The following is a 12,247-nucleotide window of genomic DNA, read 5'->3' as shown; positions in this document are numbered from 1 at the left end:
CACCCATGCCTCCGCTGTCCTCAGCCTAGAATTTACACATGTGAAGTAGAAAGATCTGACTCTGTCATACACGACATTTTTGGGTTCCTTGTGAAAAGCTCCTATGGATTAAAAGAAATATTTATTTTTTTTTTGTTTTCATGTGTGTGTGAGAGTATTTGTAGAAGAAAATTTTTGCATTGGGTAGCGTAGCTGTAATCACTCGCCATCTTAAAACATTTAATAGCTGGAATAAAAGAATCTCTTTCTTAAACTGAATCAATGTAATTCAATTATGAATATCATCAAGATTATATATTTTTACCTGTAATCACCATGCCCATTCAAACAAGCTCTTTAAAACCCCAAGGTTTTCTCAGTCAACTTCATCACTCACAGCTTCCCTACTTTGATTTTCAGAAAACAGCAGGACATGACATTTTCTTACTACTGACCACTAAGCATAATTTCACAACTAGATGTTCTCTAACTTTCTTTTTGGTTTTTTTTTTTTGCACTGCCAGGAGCCATAGCATTATCTGAAATAAGAGCTTCCCTTTTTTTGAACAATCTTTTTTTCCTCCCAGAGCTGGTTTACTTAGTCGCTGTTACTGCCCATCGCATCCAGGATTTCCTTCCAGTCGTTCCGCCGATACAGAGCTTGCTGCAGCTTAGAGCACTTTCCAACCCTTCCATCAGAGAAGTCTTTAGCTATTAAGACCTGCATGGCTGTCATGGGACATATGTCATGGCATATGGCACTGGCACTTCATGGGTAGCTGTACCTGCCCTTTTTATGTGACCTTGCTTCAGAACAATTTTCCAGTCTGTATTTCTCTTGTACCCCTTAGCCCTAAAGTACTAAGAGCACCAGGGCTTTCTCCCCCACTCCATGTTTAAAAGCATACAAGGTGAATGCAGGAGAAAGCAGGTACTTTCAGTGGTCTTCAGCCTGCTTTGTGCTACTCCAGTCTCTCAAACCCTGTGGAAAGCCAGGTGGTTTCATGGCTTCCTGGAGATACCATACCTCCTCTTGGAGATGTGGAACCACAGACATCCAAAGTGGAAATGGGCAGAAGACTGAAGAACAATAGCTCTAACAGCATTTTGCAGATTGCAGCAGCAAATCATAAACCACAGTTCTCAAAACCTGTGGATCATGAAGTCAGCTTGAATTTGCCTTTGTTCATCGATGACTCAGAACAAGCTTGGGAGACCAGACACACCAAAAAACTGGCATCTGTGCAGCCTGGCCCTTCCTTGTCAGAGAGACAAAAAAGAAAATGAGTGTGTTCATACTGTGACTGTACCACCCACATTCATTTCTAAAGTGAAAGTGCACGAAGTGAAAAGGGATGGCTTTGTAGTCAGATCATTAGACCAGGAGTTAGGAGACCTGAGCTTTCATCACCACAGTCCTACAACAAATTCCTTGTGGATGAACCACAATCTTTCTTTGACTTTGATCTTTTTCTCTTAGGGGAAAAAAAAAATTAAAATAAATGGCCACTTCTTGCAGCCAGCTGTAATTAATGACCAGTTCATTGGAGATCAAATCCACCCATGGTTATTAAGTGCTTACAGATTATTAGTTGGACAGCAATACACCATCACTAAAGTGTTGTAATTGTAAAAGCTCACATTGAAACTATTGTTTTACAGATGTTAAAAATGACCATTTTAATGTGCATTAAGACCACAATGTAGAGGCAAATAATTTACAAATTAGGGAACCCTAGATTTTAGCCACAGTGGTTTGTTTAGCTGGTAGTTCTTGCACACAGAGCTACAGTGTACCATTACACACACACACACTCTTTAGTCTTACCTGTCTCATTATATTAAGGGCAAGCACCAGTGCTGATCTGTACACTCAACCACATTTCACTTCAACAAATAGGGAAGTCCAAAACAGAGTTATCTCATGGTGGATGAAGTGCTTTTTTATTAGAAAAGCAATACCTATACTTTAGCAGAGAATTATTTACTATGTACTCCATACGAAATCTCCAGCACATGGCCCCCAGTCTGAATTCCCATATCACCACAACTTATCTTCCCACATGTTACAGCAGATGCTCGAGAATGAACTCATCTTGTTTGGTAGCTAGACTTGGCTGTCACTAGAAGATTCCTCACCAGTGTCCCCTTTGTATTCAAGATTCAAGTTTTCTGTTACTGATATCTCTACAACAAGAGCCAGAAACCTTATTAGAGCAGCACCATGAGAAGCCAACTTTGACTTTATGTACTGTGTTCATCTTCACATTCCTATCATGAAAATCAGTCTGCCCTGTCTCTGCTAATCAATGAGAAAAGACAAGCTTTTGGTTTTGGTCTTCCTATTGAGGCTTCTCAGTGGTGTATAAAGAACTGCAGTTGTAATTGTTCTTTTCAGTCTTTACTGCATTACTGCAATTCACTCATAACCTGTGAGTTTCCAGTTTTTCCCACATTTGCTCTTCGAGCCAATTACCCCTTGCTTTGCCCTCCCAACTGATTTAGCCCATTAAGAGGAAGGTGGAGACTGCTTTGCTTTTACGCTCCCCGCCTCTTTCTTCTTTGCCAGGATGCACCCCCCACGCTCTGCAGGACACAACCCTCTGAGTCAGGTCTGTCAAACACTCGTTGATTTGGCTCCAGCAGTTTGGTTCTGTCCCTTCTCATCTGTGAGATGGGGAAAAGTCCTGGAAGGGAGTTACTTTGGTATTTTTCTTCTTCATAGAGCTGTTCAGGTTTCTTTAACTTGTGCAGTTATTTATGGCAGCTTGCAGTAATGGAAATGTGTCACCTCTATGGGGAGACCTGCCATAATCCAATCCAGCATTTCAGTTACTCGCTGTACTGGTGTTTTTAACACAAGTGCCCTCTGTTGAATGTTCTGTCCTCTCCTGGACAGCAATTGCTTCCTCCCTGTAACAGCTGATTAAGCTCTCTTTCTGGTTGCTCCCTTCTTATGATATGAACATCCATCAGGTTTGCCCTTGAAGAGTACGATCGGTCTTCCAGAGAAAGTTCCTCACTGACTCGCTATTAAACAATCAATATTTCTAGTTGGATGTAAGGAAACCTGGTTCTCTCTTCCCTCCTGGTGACAAATCACCACACCATTCCTTTTGCTCCTGCTCTCTGCATACCGCTTAAAATTGATCCTTTCCCTGGTGGCAGGCCTGAACAGAAACTTCAGCAATGGGCTGTCCAATAAGTCATGGCTTAAATGCCACACAGCATTGAAGTCAGTCTGTCCTCTACCAGGTGCCCCAGCTTCCAACTCAAGAAACAGAGATCACATTTATCCTTTGGTGGAAACAGAGTGCATTGAGTGCAGGAAAGCACAGAAACTCACCAGGCATCTGCACTCTAGCTAAAATGCAGAATCCTCCTTGCACAGAAGGAAGCCTAATGCCCTCAGTTGCCATCTCACTAAAGTAAGCCCTACAAACCGCAGGTTTAGAGTTCTTATATCCAATGTTTTTGCAGTTCTTCATGTTCGTGCACTAAAAGGGTGCTCATTGATTTACTGAAGCCGAGGTCTAGAGAGATCTATAAATACAAGTATTTTACCCTGATGCATTATTGCCCTGATGCCCAAGACTGAACTTCTGCTCCTTCCCAGATAAATTGCTTCCTCACTGGTTAACACCAGCTTCCATTAGCAAGAGTGGTGGCAGACATATTTTGGAAGGTGATCCATGATAAAACACAGCTTCATCTCTTCTTTTTTTTTTTTTTGTTTTCCCTTTGATTTCTTTACTCACCACATCCCATGCTCCTCCTTTCCTCACCTCCTCCATTCAGAAGAATCAATAACTTTATCCATATTAGCTAAAAAGTTATCACCAAGTTTCACTTAAAGTCTGTTGAACTCAGCATGGCGATAGACATCAACCTTGGGGGGCTAAAGTTCCTACCGTTGCCAAAACTACCTTCTAAAAGGCAGTCTAAAGCAATTCTTTAAGTCTTTTATAGACTTATAGTAATGCTGTTTAATGCTAGCAATATTAATAGCAATAATAGAAGGAAAGGGGAGAGTGTCTTGATACTTTGGCCCTGAAGTAGAACGTGTTCTGTACATTCAGCTGCTCTATAACTTCCAAAATGTAAAGTGTAGTGCTTTCTGGTCTATACTTTTCTTTGCATTCAGTGGCAAATTGAGGTTTATGGCTTTCTTTTAAATATATCATAGGAAGTTTTATTTAGAACAACTGTTTTTCAGCATCTCCTAAGCCTTGGCTTGTCCAGATGAATTGCTACCAAAACTCTGAAGCAGAGTTACAAGGAAAGGGAATGTTTCTCCCCAAAACGTGTACCAGCTAGTGACATTATTAACCACTGAACTCCCAGCACAGCAGGCAGTGTCATCCTCAGAACACAGCACTCTGATGAAAGCATCACTTGTGCTTTCGCTGCCGTCTTATTGCAGCCCGCGCAGCAGCCCTTCACCTTGCACCCTTGTGCCGGCTCCTCAGCCGCTGGCGTGGGAAACCAAGCACGTGGGAGCTCAACGCAGCAGCGTTTCCAAACCCTCCCTTTCACCCCCTTTGCCAAGCTACACGCAAAGGCTTCCGTGTGCACCCTGGCCTGTGTGAAAGCAGTTCTCCCCTCCAAATTCACGTGGGCAAAGGCGGTTTCACCATGTCACGTTAAAGTCCCGTACAACTCCGCGCCCCAGAGTTTTAAAGTCAAAGAAGCGATTGCCAGATCATGGATTGGATTACTTTCCATTAGCTCAGCTCTGAGATAACCTTGTGTTACATACAGGCGACAGAGGCACCCAAGATTTGATTATGCGAAATATTCCCCTCTGTGTGCAGTTACTTCTCATGCAGGCCTGACCTGAATGTTCTTATTATCTGAAATCCAAACTTACCAGGCAAACACACATTATACAGGGGTTGTCTGTGATGAATGGTATCTGCAGAATCTCCCCTTCGTTTTCACATTTTGCAACGGATCCTGAAACAGAAATAAAAGTTTGAAAATATTGACTTATTTCAATCCCCTCCCATCTGTTTTTTGGAAACCGCCCTAGTCACGCTCACGTTTAACCCCTGCTCCATTTCTAGCCTCTAGTTTTAAATCTTGCCCTAATTTGCCCGCTCTAAGAAAGCAAGGATGTTCAACGTTTCCAAAGGGAACTGGGAAACGACTGGCCTTTCAATGCCGCACAAACCTAGACTTTCTTTGTGCCCCAGTTGTAGCAGAGAAGGACGCTTTTTCTCTTCTCAGATGACGTGTGGAGAATAATGAATACTCCATGCAAAGCAGGATACTTCTGTAACGACAGATCCAGAGCTCACTGCAAACAGCAGAAAGCTGTCTACGGCACTCCAAGGGCTTGGACCACGAGTAAAGCATGAGCCCTGAACTGAGCATCCTCTTAATGCAGGGCAGTTAATTGGCAAATGAGTCAAAATTAGCAGGCTGACTGTCAAACGGAATCGAATTAGAAATCCCTTTATGGCCCTCACGCCGATTAGCTGGTGTTGTGTCATGTTGGAATCACTCCTCAAAACCTAATGGCTCCTCGCTCGCACTCGGAATGGGTTCAGCGCTTCCCTCCGTGCCCCAGATATCGGGAAAATGCAAACGGCCGAGGGAAAGCAGGGAAAAAACGTGGAGGGGGGGAAAAAAAAGGAAAATTAAAAAGAAGGGGGGGGGGGGGCAAGCACAGCTCTTGTGTTCACCTGCCCCAGCCCACGCGGTTACACCTCCGGCTGCCCGCCCTTCCCGCGCTCCCGCGAACAGCCAGCTAGCCCCCGCACCCGGCGGCGAGTCCCGGCGGCAGGTGGGCACCGCGCAGCCTGCGCGCCCGCGGAATCCCCGCCCGGCTCCGCGCCCCCTTACCTGTGAGCAGGGAGGAGGCCAGCGCCCCGGGAAGGCAGAGGGCGCCCAGGAGGACGGCGGCGGCCGGGACGAGGCGCGGCACCGCCGGCCAGCCCCCGCCGAACCGGAGCATCCTCTCCCAGGGGTACCGCTGCCCGCCGGCTGCGGGGCAACGTCCGGGACGCGCCGTCGGGTGACGGAGCCCGGCCGCCCCTGGCACGCCCGCCCCAGCACCGACCCCCGGCGCCGGGCAGCAGCGGGGGGGGTGGGGGAGCAGGACGGGAGGCAGCGGCCCGGCGGGGAGTCCCACCCCACGGCGGCACTGGGGGAGGGGACTGTGGGTGCGGGGAAAGCAGCTGTCAGCGTCTGCCCCTCGGCCCCGCACCCCCTCTTTCCATCACCCCCCTTCCTCTGCCCGCATCCCTTCTTATACCTTCCTCTCCCCATAGTCCCTCCTCCGGCACCCCCCGGCCCCCATGCCTCCCTCCCCCCCGGCGCACACACGCACAGACAGGCTGCCAGCCCCAGACCCCGTTTCCCTGCCGGGAGATGCCCGGCCACTCCCTCCCGCGGCCCCGCCGAGCACCGCCCGGGCCGGCCGCGGCGTCGGGGGGCTGCTCCCTCGGCCGCTCTGCGGGCGGGGCGGGGGCAAAGGGAGAGGATCGAGGAGAAGAGGAGGAAAGAAGAAGAAGAAGAAGAAAAGGTAACTGAGGACTAGGAGGGGAGAAAATGTGGATCCTCGGACAGGTCCGGTGCGGCGCAAACCCCGGTACCTGGGCAGAGCGCGGCGGCGCCGACTGCCTCCGGCTCGGCAGCCCGGCTTGTGTCAGCGCCGTTTGTGCCTGAGGGCAGGTTTCATCGCCCGCCAGCGAGCCGGGAAGCGGGGAAGGCGGGAAGAGAGCGGGAGGGAGCGGCGTGGGACAGTGGCTGCCCGCGGGTAACGCCGCGGCGCGGCTCCTCTCCGCTCCCCCGGCTGCCCGCCCGGCCGGGTCCGCCGAGATCCCCTCCCGCCTCCCCTCCGTCCCCTGTGCTGCCCCCTCGCTCACGGCAGCCGCAGCACAAACTCCGGGAGCCGGAGCCGGCCGCTTCCCGGGACCATTGCCACCCCGAAAGGGCTTTCTCCGTCCCTCCCAGCCGAGCTCCGGGGTTGCCTCTCCCCAACGGGGCAGCCCGAGGCTCGGCGGGGTCTGGGCTCACTCGAGGGGCTGGGGTGCAGCAGGGTGACAAACCACGAACCTGTCCTGCCATTCGGGTCCCTCGGCCCATCACTCCCCGGTGGCCTGTAGCTTCTTCAGCATCTCCTTAACACTTCCCAAGCTGGAGGTCCACGCTTTGCTATCCGAGGTATGCACACAGGCAGTATTAGCTGCAGACATCACTGAGACCAAGCTTTTGCTCGCAGTAATACACGTGGTCTGGATGGGACAACACCTGTGATGTGGGGCAGGAGGTTTAGCTGTGACAGATCCTTTTTACAAACCGTTTTCCTTCTACCTGTGATGCTTCATCTGGGGAAATAAACGCTCTCTGAACCACACTACACTTATTTCAATGTTTTCAAGATTTCTACACACTCTTTATTTTCTTTCTTTGGGTATGAGCTGTTTCTAAAAAGCTTCCAGTAGTGGCAAATCAGGTGCACTGTGGGCTGGTACTCACAGTACTCTAAATCCATTCTGCTTCCCAGTAAGATGCAAGGCAATTAGATTTGCATGTTCATTTGAAGAAGAAAACCCAAAAGCCAAGGCCTCTGTGAGCCTGCATCCTTATTCTGAAAAGTAAGATACATAAACCTCATCTCCAGTTTTGTCACCTGCCTCTAGGGTAGGAAGCAAAAGTCTTACAATATCTAAAATTGCACCAGTGATGAAAATGCACTAGGGAAAGCTGATACTGATAAACTTGTAGGCATCACTAGCAAAACCCCTCTGTATATGAAGAGAAACCCTGCTTTTTTCTTACCACCCAAGCTCCATCTGTACAGGCCGAAGGTACATAGGCAAACATGATAATTTAGATGACATTAAAGTAGTTTTGTGTTCCCTAAGAACACAAGTGGGATACAAAATTTGTTCCATAATTTGTAGAATACATAACAAACTCAGTATGTAAATATAATGCATAATAACTAGAATTTTTTTTTTTTCTGGGAAGTATCATCTTCATAATTCCCTGCATTTTAAACATAGATGAGCCTGCAGAGGTACATATTATTACACACTACTCCAGAAGAGATTTTTGACATGTCCAAATGCTTTTTCCATTGGAAAGATGTACTGAATCTTTCGGCAAACTGGTTTTTTTTCTTACTTGTCTATCTGTAATCAGTGGCTGTTTCCCTTTTCTGATTCCACTACAGGCACAGCCCTTCTAAAGCAACAGCCATAGGGAAGGAAATCTACCCTAATAATTTCTCAAGTGACAACTACCACAGGAGAGTACTTATATCACTGTGTGCATTGAATCTTCTCTTCATGATGGCCTAAAAATTCATTAAATATTTACATCACCTGGTGTGAGAAACACACAAATCACAATGAGGGCATCAAATAACAATTCACACATCCAAGTAACAGCAGGGAGCTTGATAAAAGACTCTGAAAATGCAAAAAGTTTCATCTCCTTCATAAAATACAGACAAGAGGCAACAGCAACTGAACTTTCATGCCCAATCCCTGCCATAACTCTTTCAGTTACCAAGAATATGCAATGAATTCATACCTAAGGCAGGGCAGTTACAGAGCAATACACACAGATTTGTCACACAGTTTTGCTTTTCCCGGGGGGTGGGGGGGTAGGGGGAGGAAAGAAAAGGTGTGACCATCACTAAAGCATCTTCAACATGCTGATTAGGCCTAAAACTTACCTCTGAAACAGCATCTTCGGGATGGAAATATTGTCCGTGGGGGTGAGCTCACTGGGGCCGTGCCTCATCTGGAAAGAGGGGAGATGCTCATTGGTTGTGGCAAGCTCTCTTTCCTCCCAGTACTGATAACGGTGACATGTCATGAGGGAAGATCAGTCTCGCATTTAAATCCCCCACGAGGTAAAACCCAGCCTACAAGGCTAATACACCATCTTAATCCTCCCACCTTCGTTTCACCCATTCAGTGCTACAGTATGGTATTCGTCACAGCTTTTTACCTCTCCCTTACCCTGTCTCCCATCTACCTTATCAGAGGCCAGCATCCTTTCTGCTTGCAATGTCGCATTAAGAATAGTTTCAAAGGCTTCTTTCCTTTTCGCATCCCTGTCTGAAGAGGTACTTATTTTTCCAAGCAACATGCAAAGCTGCAGTAATTTTACCAAAATCAGAAGGTCACACTGAAAACCGTGTCCTGCTATCGGACATGCACAGAGACTTTGGCATACGCCAGCAGGTGAAACAGAAGTCATGTCATCAATAACCTCATGTCATCAATAACCTTACCTCTTTTGCCTAAGTGTTGCACAGTATCAGCTGTTACGGAAAGGAATCGTTCATTAGTTCTGTTTATTGGTCAGCCTGGGCTCATCCAGCTTGACAGAGATGTAGCTGGTCACAAATGTCACTTTGTGTGTATTTCAGCTCCTTCTCCAGTGACGCTGTCCCAGCCATAAACAATGTCAGCCATTAGCTGGTCATAATAAAAGTTCAATTTAGCATCCACCTAAAAAGAAAATAAAAAAGAAGTGTTAGGTGAACAATTGCAACAGTGAAGATGTCAGCTGTCACATTCACGTGATTATTTGTTCTACCAGCAAGTCAAAACTACTCGAGAGCCCATTCTTGATAGGCTAAAGAATTCTTCCAGAAGCAGAGGAAGGCACAGAAATCACTAGAATTCATACATGTTTTCTTTGGTTTAGGTAATTCACTCCTCTAGGCCTTCCAAAGGGTCCCTTACTAGCAAGAAAGAACACACAATAAAAAGGAACACGTATATGTTGGCACTGGGAGTGTCCCTGCTTTCACTTTTACATTACCGTGTGCTATTTTAACAGTTTATTTGTATTTATGAGACATCAAAATAAAGAATAAAGTATGTCTCTGATGAGCACTGTACTGAAGGCTATATAAATGGGTACAATTCACTCTTTCCAGTACTGTTTTGCTAAATGACCACCAAACGTGTTTTGTGTGACTGAGCTTACACATTCCACCATTATTGACATTTGACTTACAGATAAATTCTCGATCCAATAACTTAGACAATCAAAAAGAAGGTCGCACACATCTGCCACAGATGGAGGCACGGGTCCGATGACCTTCAATCCATCAAATTCTTGCAGAGACACCCATAATTTGGGGGAGTGTTTTGTTATCAAGCAGCAGTCGGGAAGCTCTGCAGCCACTCACAGAATCCTGATGGATGCATCGCACTTTCAGCCAGGAGAGCAGATGGGACTTACTCTACGGCATCCTTCAGTGGCTCATCAGGTCTTCACAGTTGAGTAACACCAAGCTGGGTTGCAGCCCTTCAAATGCTTATGCGTGTTCATTCATTTCTGCGTTTAATCATGTTTTAAAGTTAAGAGGATCTACCCATGTGAGCAAACAGTACTTCTTGCATGGCCTCTTTCTCTCCAGGAGATAACGTTAATAAACCTTGAGACTGGCCCGAGTATGTCAAAGAGGCCCTCCTGACAAAGCTCCCCTACTGCAAAATATTCAGAAAACTAAATGGATGTAAATGAGGTCTGGAGACCACACTAAGAGGTTTTAAAACTGTAACGGGATTAAAAATGGCATATGGTCAAAGTCTTTAAATAAAAGGAAAGTACAAGAAAGTATCTAAAAGTTACAGTGAGACTTACTTGAATAAATGTTTATAAATTTGATCAAACAACTCATCATTTTGACAGTTTTCCATAAACCCCTAGAACATGCAAAGCATTTAATTTATTTGTGGCAAGATAAAGATAATGAGTAACGTTTTTAAAGTTTATTAACACAGAACGTCCTGGCACAGTCAAACTTGCATACTTCTATTGTTTAAATTATATTTTTGTAGGAACTCAAAAAAGTTAGCCTTACAAAATGAGATTCTCATTGCAAAAGTCTTCGAAACAGTCCTCATCATCTCTATTTGTACAAATGCAAACCAAATGAACGGAGCATAAACTAAACGGAATATAAACGCCACCACTACCTCAAACCAAAAAATACTTGTGGTGCAGCAGAAAATACTGCTCCAATATGGACACAATGGACTGATGTAGTAGTCCATATCAAATGTGCTAAAACAACAACATAAAAGAGTAAATTATAACAGAATTGCTGATGTCGTCTTAACTATGGGATTCCCAAGCAGAAGCTATTCCAAGAGGCCACAGGCCAAGCAAACAGAACAAAGTGGCATATGCTCCCATTCCTTCTTGCAACTTCGCTGCTGTAAATAGTTTGTCTCCCAGAGATAATAAAAGTTATTTTGTGTGAGTTACATGTTTTTGTGTTAGGTTTACCCTTGAACATCTGCTGCGTCTGATAAAAGACAAGGGCTTAATGAAATCACAGGAAGAGTGGCACACACACAAGGTGGTGCTCTGCTTTCCATTTGTGAGACAAACCAAAACCCCTGTTCTGCCTGGCTGCCAGCCTCGTTGATGAATGCAAAAACCAGGGACTGCTTGAGAAACATTTTATAAAAAAATGGAAGATTGATGACTGTAGATGAGTGTGAACCTTCTCTGTCCTATAGACAGCCACTCTGCACATGCAGAAATTCTCGATCCCATCACTCGACTCCCCCCAAAAAAGAAAAGACTGGAGATTTTTTCCCTCTAGCCAGGATCTAGCTCAAAAGCAGCTGCTCCTACCAAGCACAGAAAAGCAAAGACTTGCAGTTTTACAGAGGCAAGTTTCCAATGGCATCGAAGCCCTGAAAAGCTGGAATCAATACTCAACAGCCTCAGTGACTATTAAGCAAATAAATAACATATAAACCATGCAAATACTATCTATTCTCTTTATATTAAAGATCAATCTATCGATGTATCATTGAATCAACATGCATCCTCTGAGATCATCACTTTTATCACTTCACCTACTGAGACTCTCCCTCATGAGCTCATTCCTCCTGCCGCTGTTCCTGTTTTACAACAGAATTTCTCCCAGGACTTTTTTTGATTGACAACTAAAGGCAAAAAAAAAAAAAAAACCCACCCCAAAACCAACCCACAAACCCAAATCCCCCCTCTGCCCCCAGCCCTCTGAAGTGAGTCCTGAGGAATGAAATACATCAAATCAGAGCCTCCTCTCGTTCACATGCGAATAAGTGAGAAGAGACTAAGGGCCATTAATTTTAAGTCATCTATAATAAAATAGGTTACAAGCTTGTCGGCAATGGTGGGTAAAAGAGACCAGCTGCTGTGTGGGGGAGCTGCTGGCAGGTGGCAGTGTTGGGAGAACAGAGCCATGCAGCCACGGAGCAGGGATAGCTGAAGATGCCTCCACGTTTAG

The 12,247-nt window shown here is 45.8% G+C and overlaps 1 protein-coding gene across 1 annotated transcript in view; it reads right to left on the bottom strand.

Moving 5' to 3' along the window:
* BMPER (BMP binding endothelial regulator) overlaps nt 1–5,938 on the bottom strand; it is a gene marked incomplete at both ends in the record, with an annotated part of 145,687 nt that extends 139,749 nt beyond the window's left edge. The window contains 2 exons of the mRNA XM_084260858.1: nt 4,850–4,935; nt 5,827–5,938. Of these exons, the coding sequence (XP_084116984.1) occupies nt 4,850–4,935; nt 5,827–5,938 (198 nt within the window). The remainder of the gene's footprint in view (nt 1–4,849; nt 4,936–5,826) is intronic.
* Nucleotides 5,939–12,247: the final 6,309 nt, after the last annotated feature.

Source organism: Gallinula chloropus (assembly GCF_964237585.1).
Source record: "Gallinula chloropus genome assembly, chromosome: 2".
NCBI classification, from domain to species: Eukaryota; Metazoa; Chordata; class Aves; order Gruiformes; family Rallidae; genus Gallinula; species Gallinula chloropus.
This window is presented reverse-complemented; position numbering and strand designations above follow the sequence as displayed.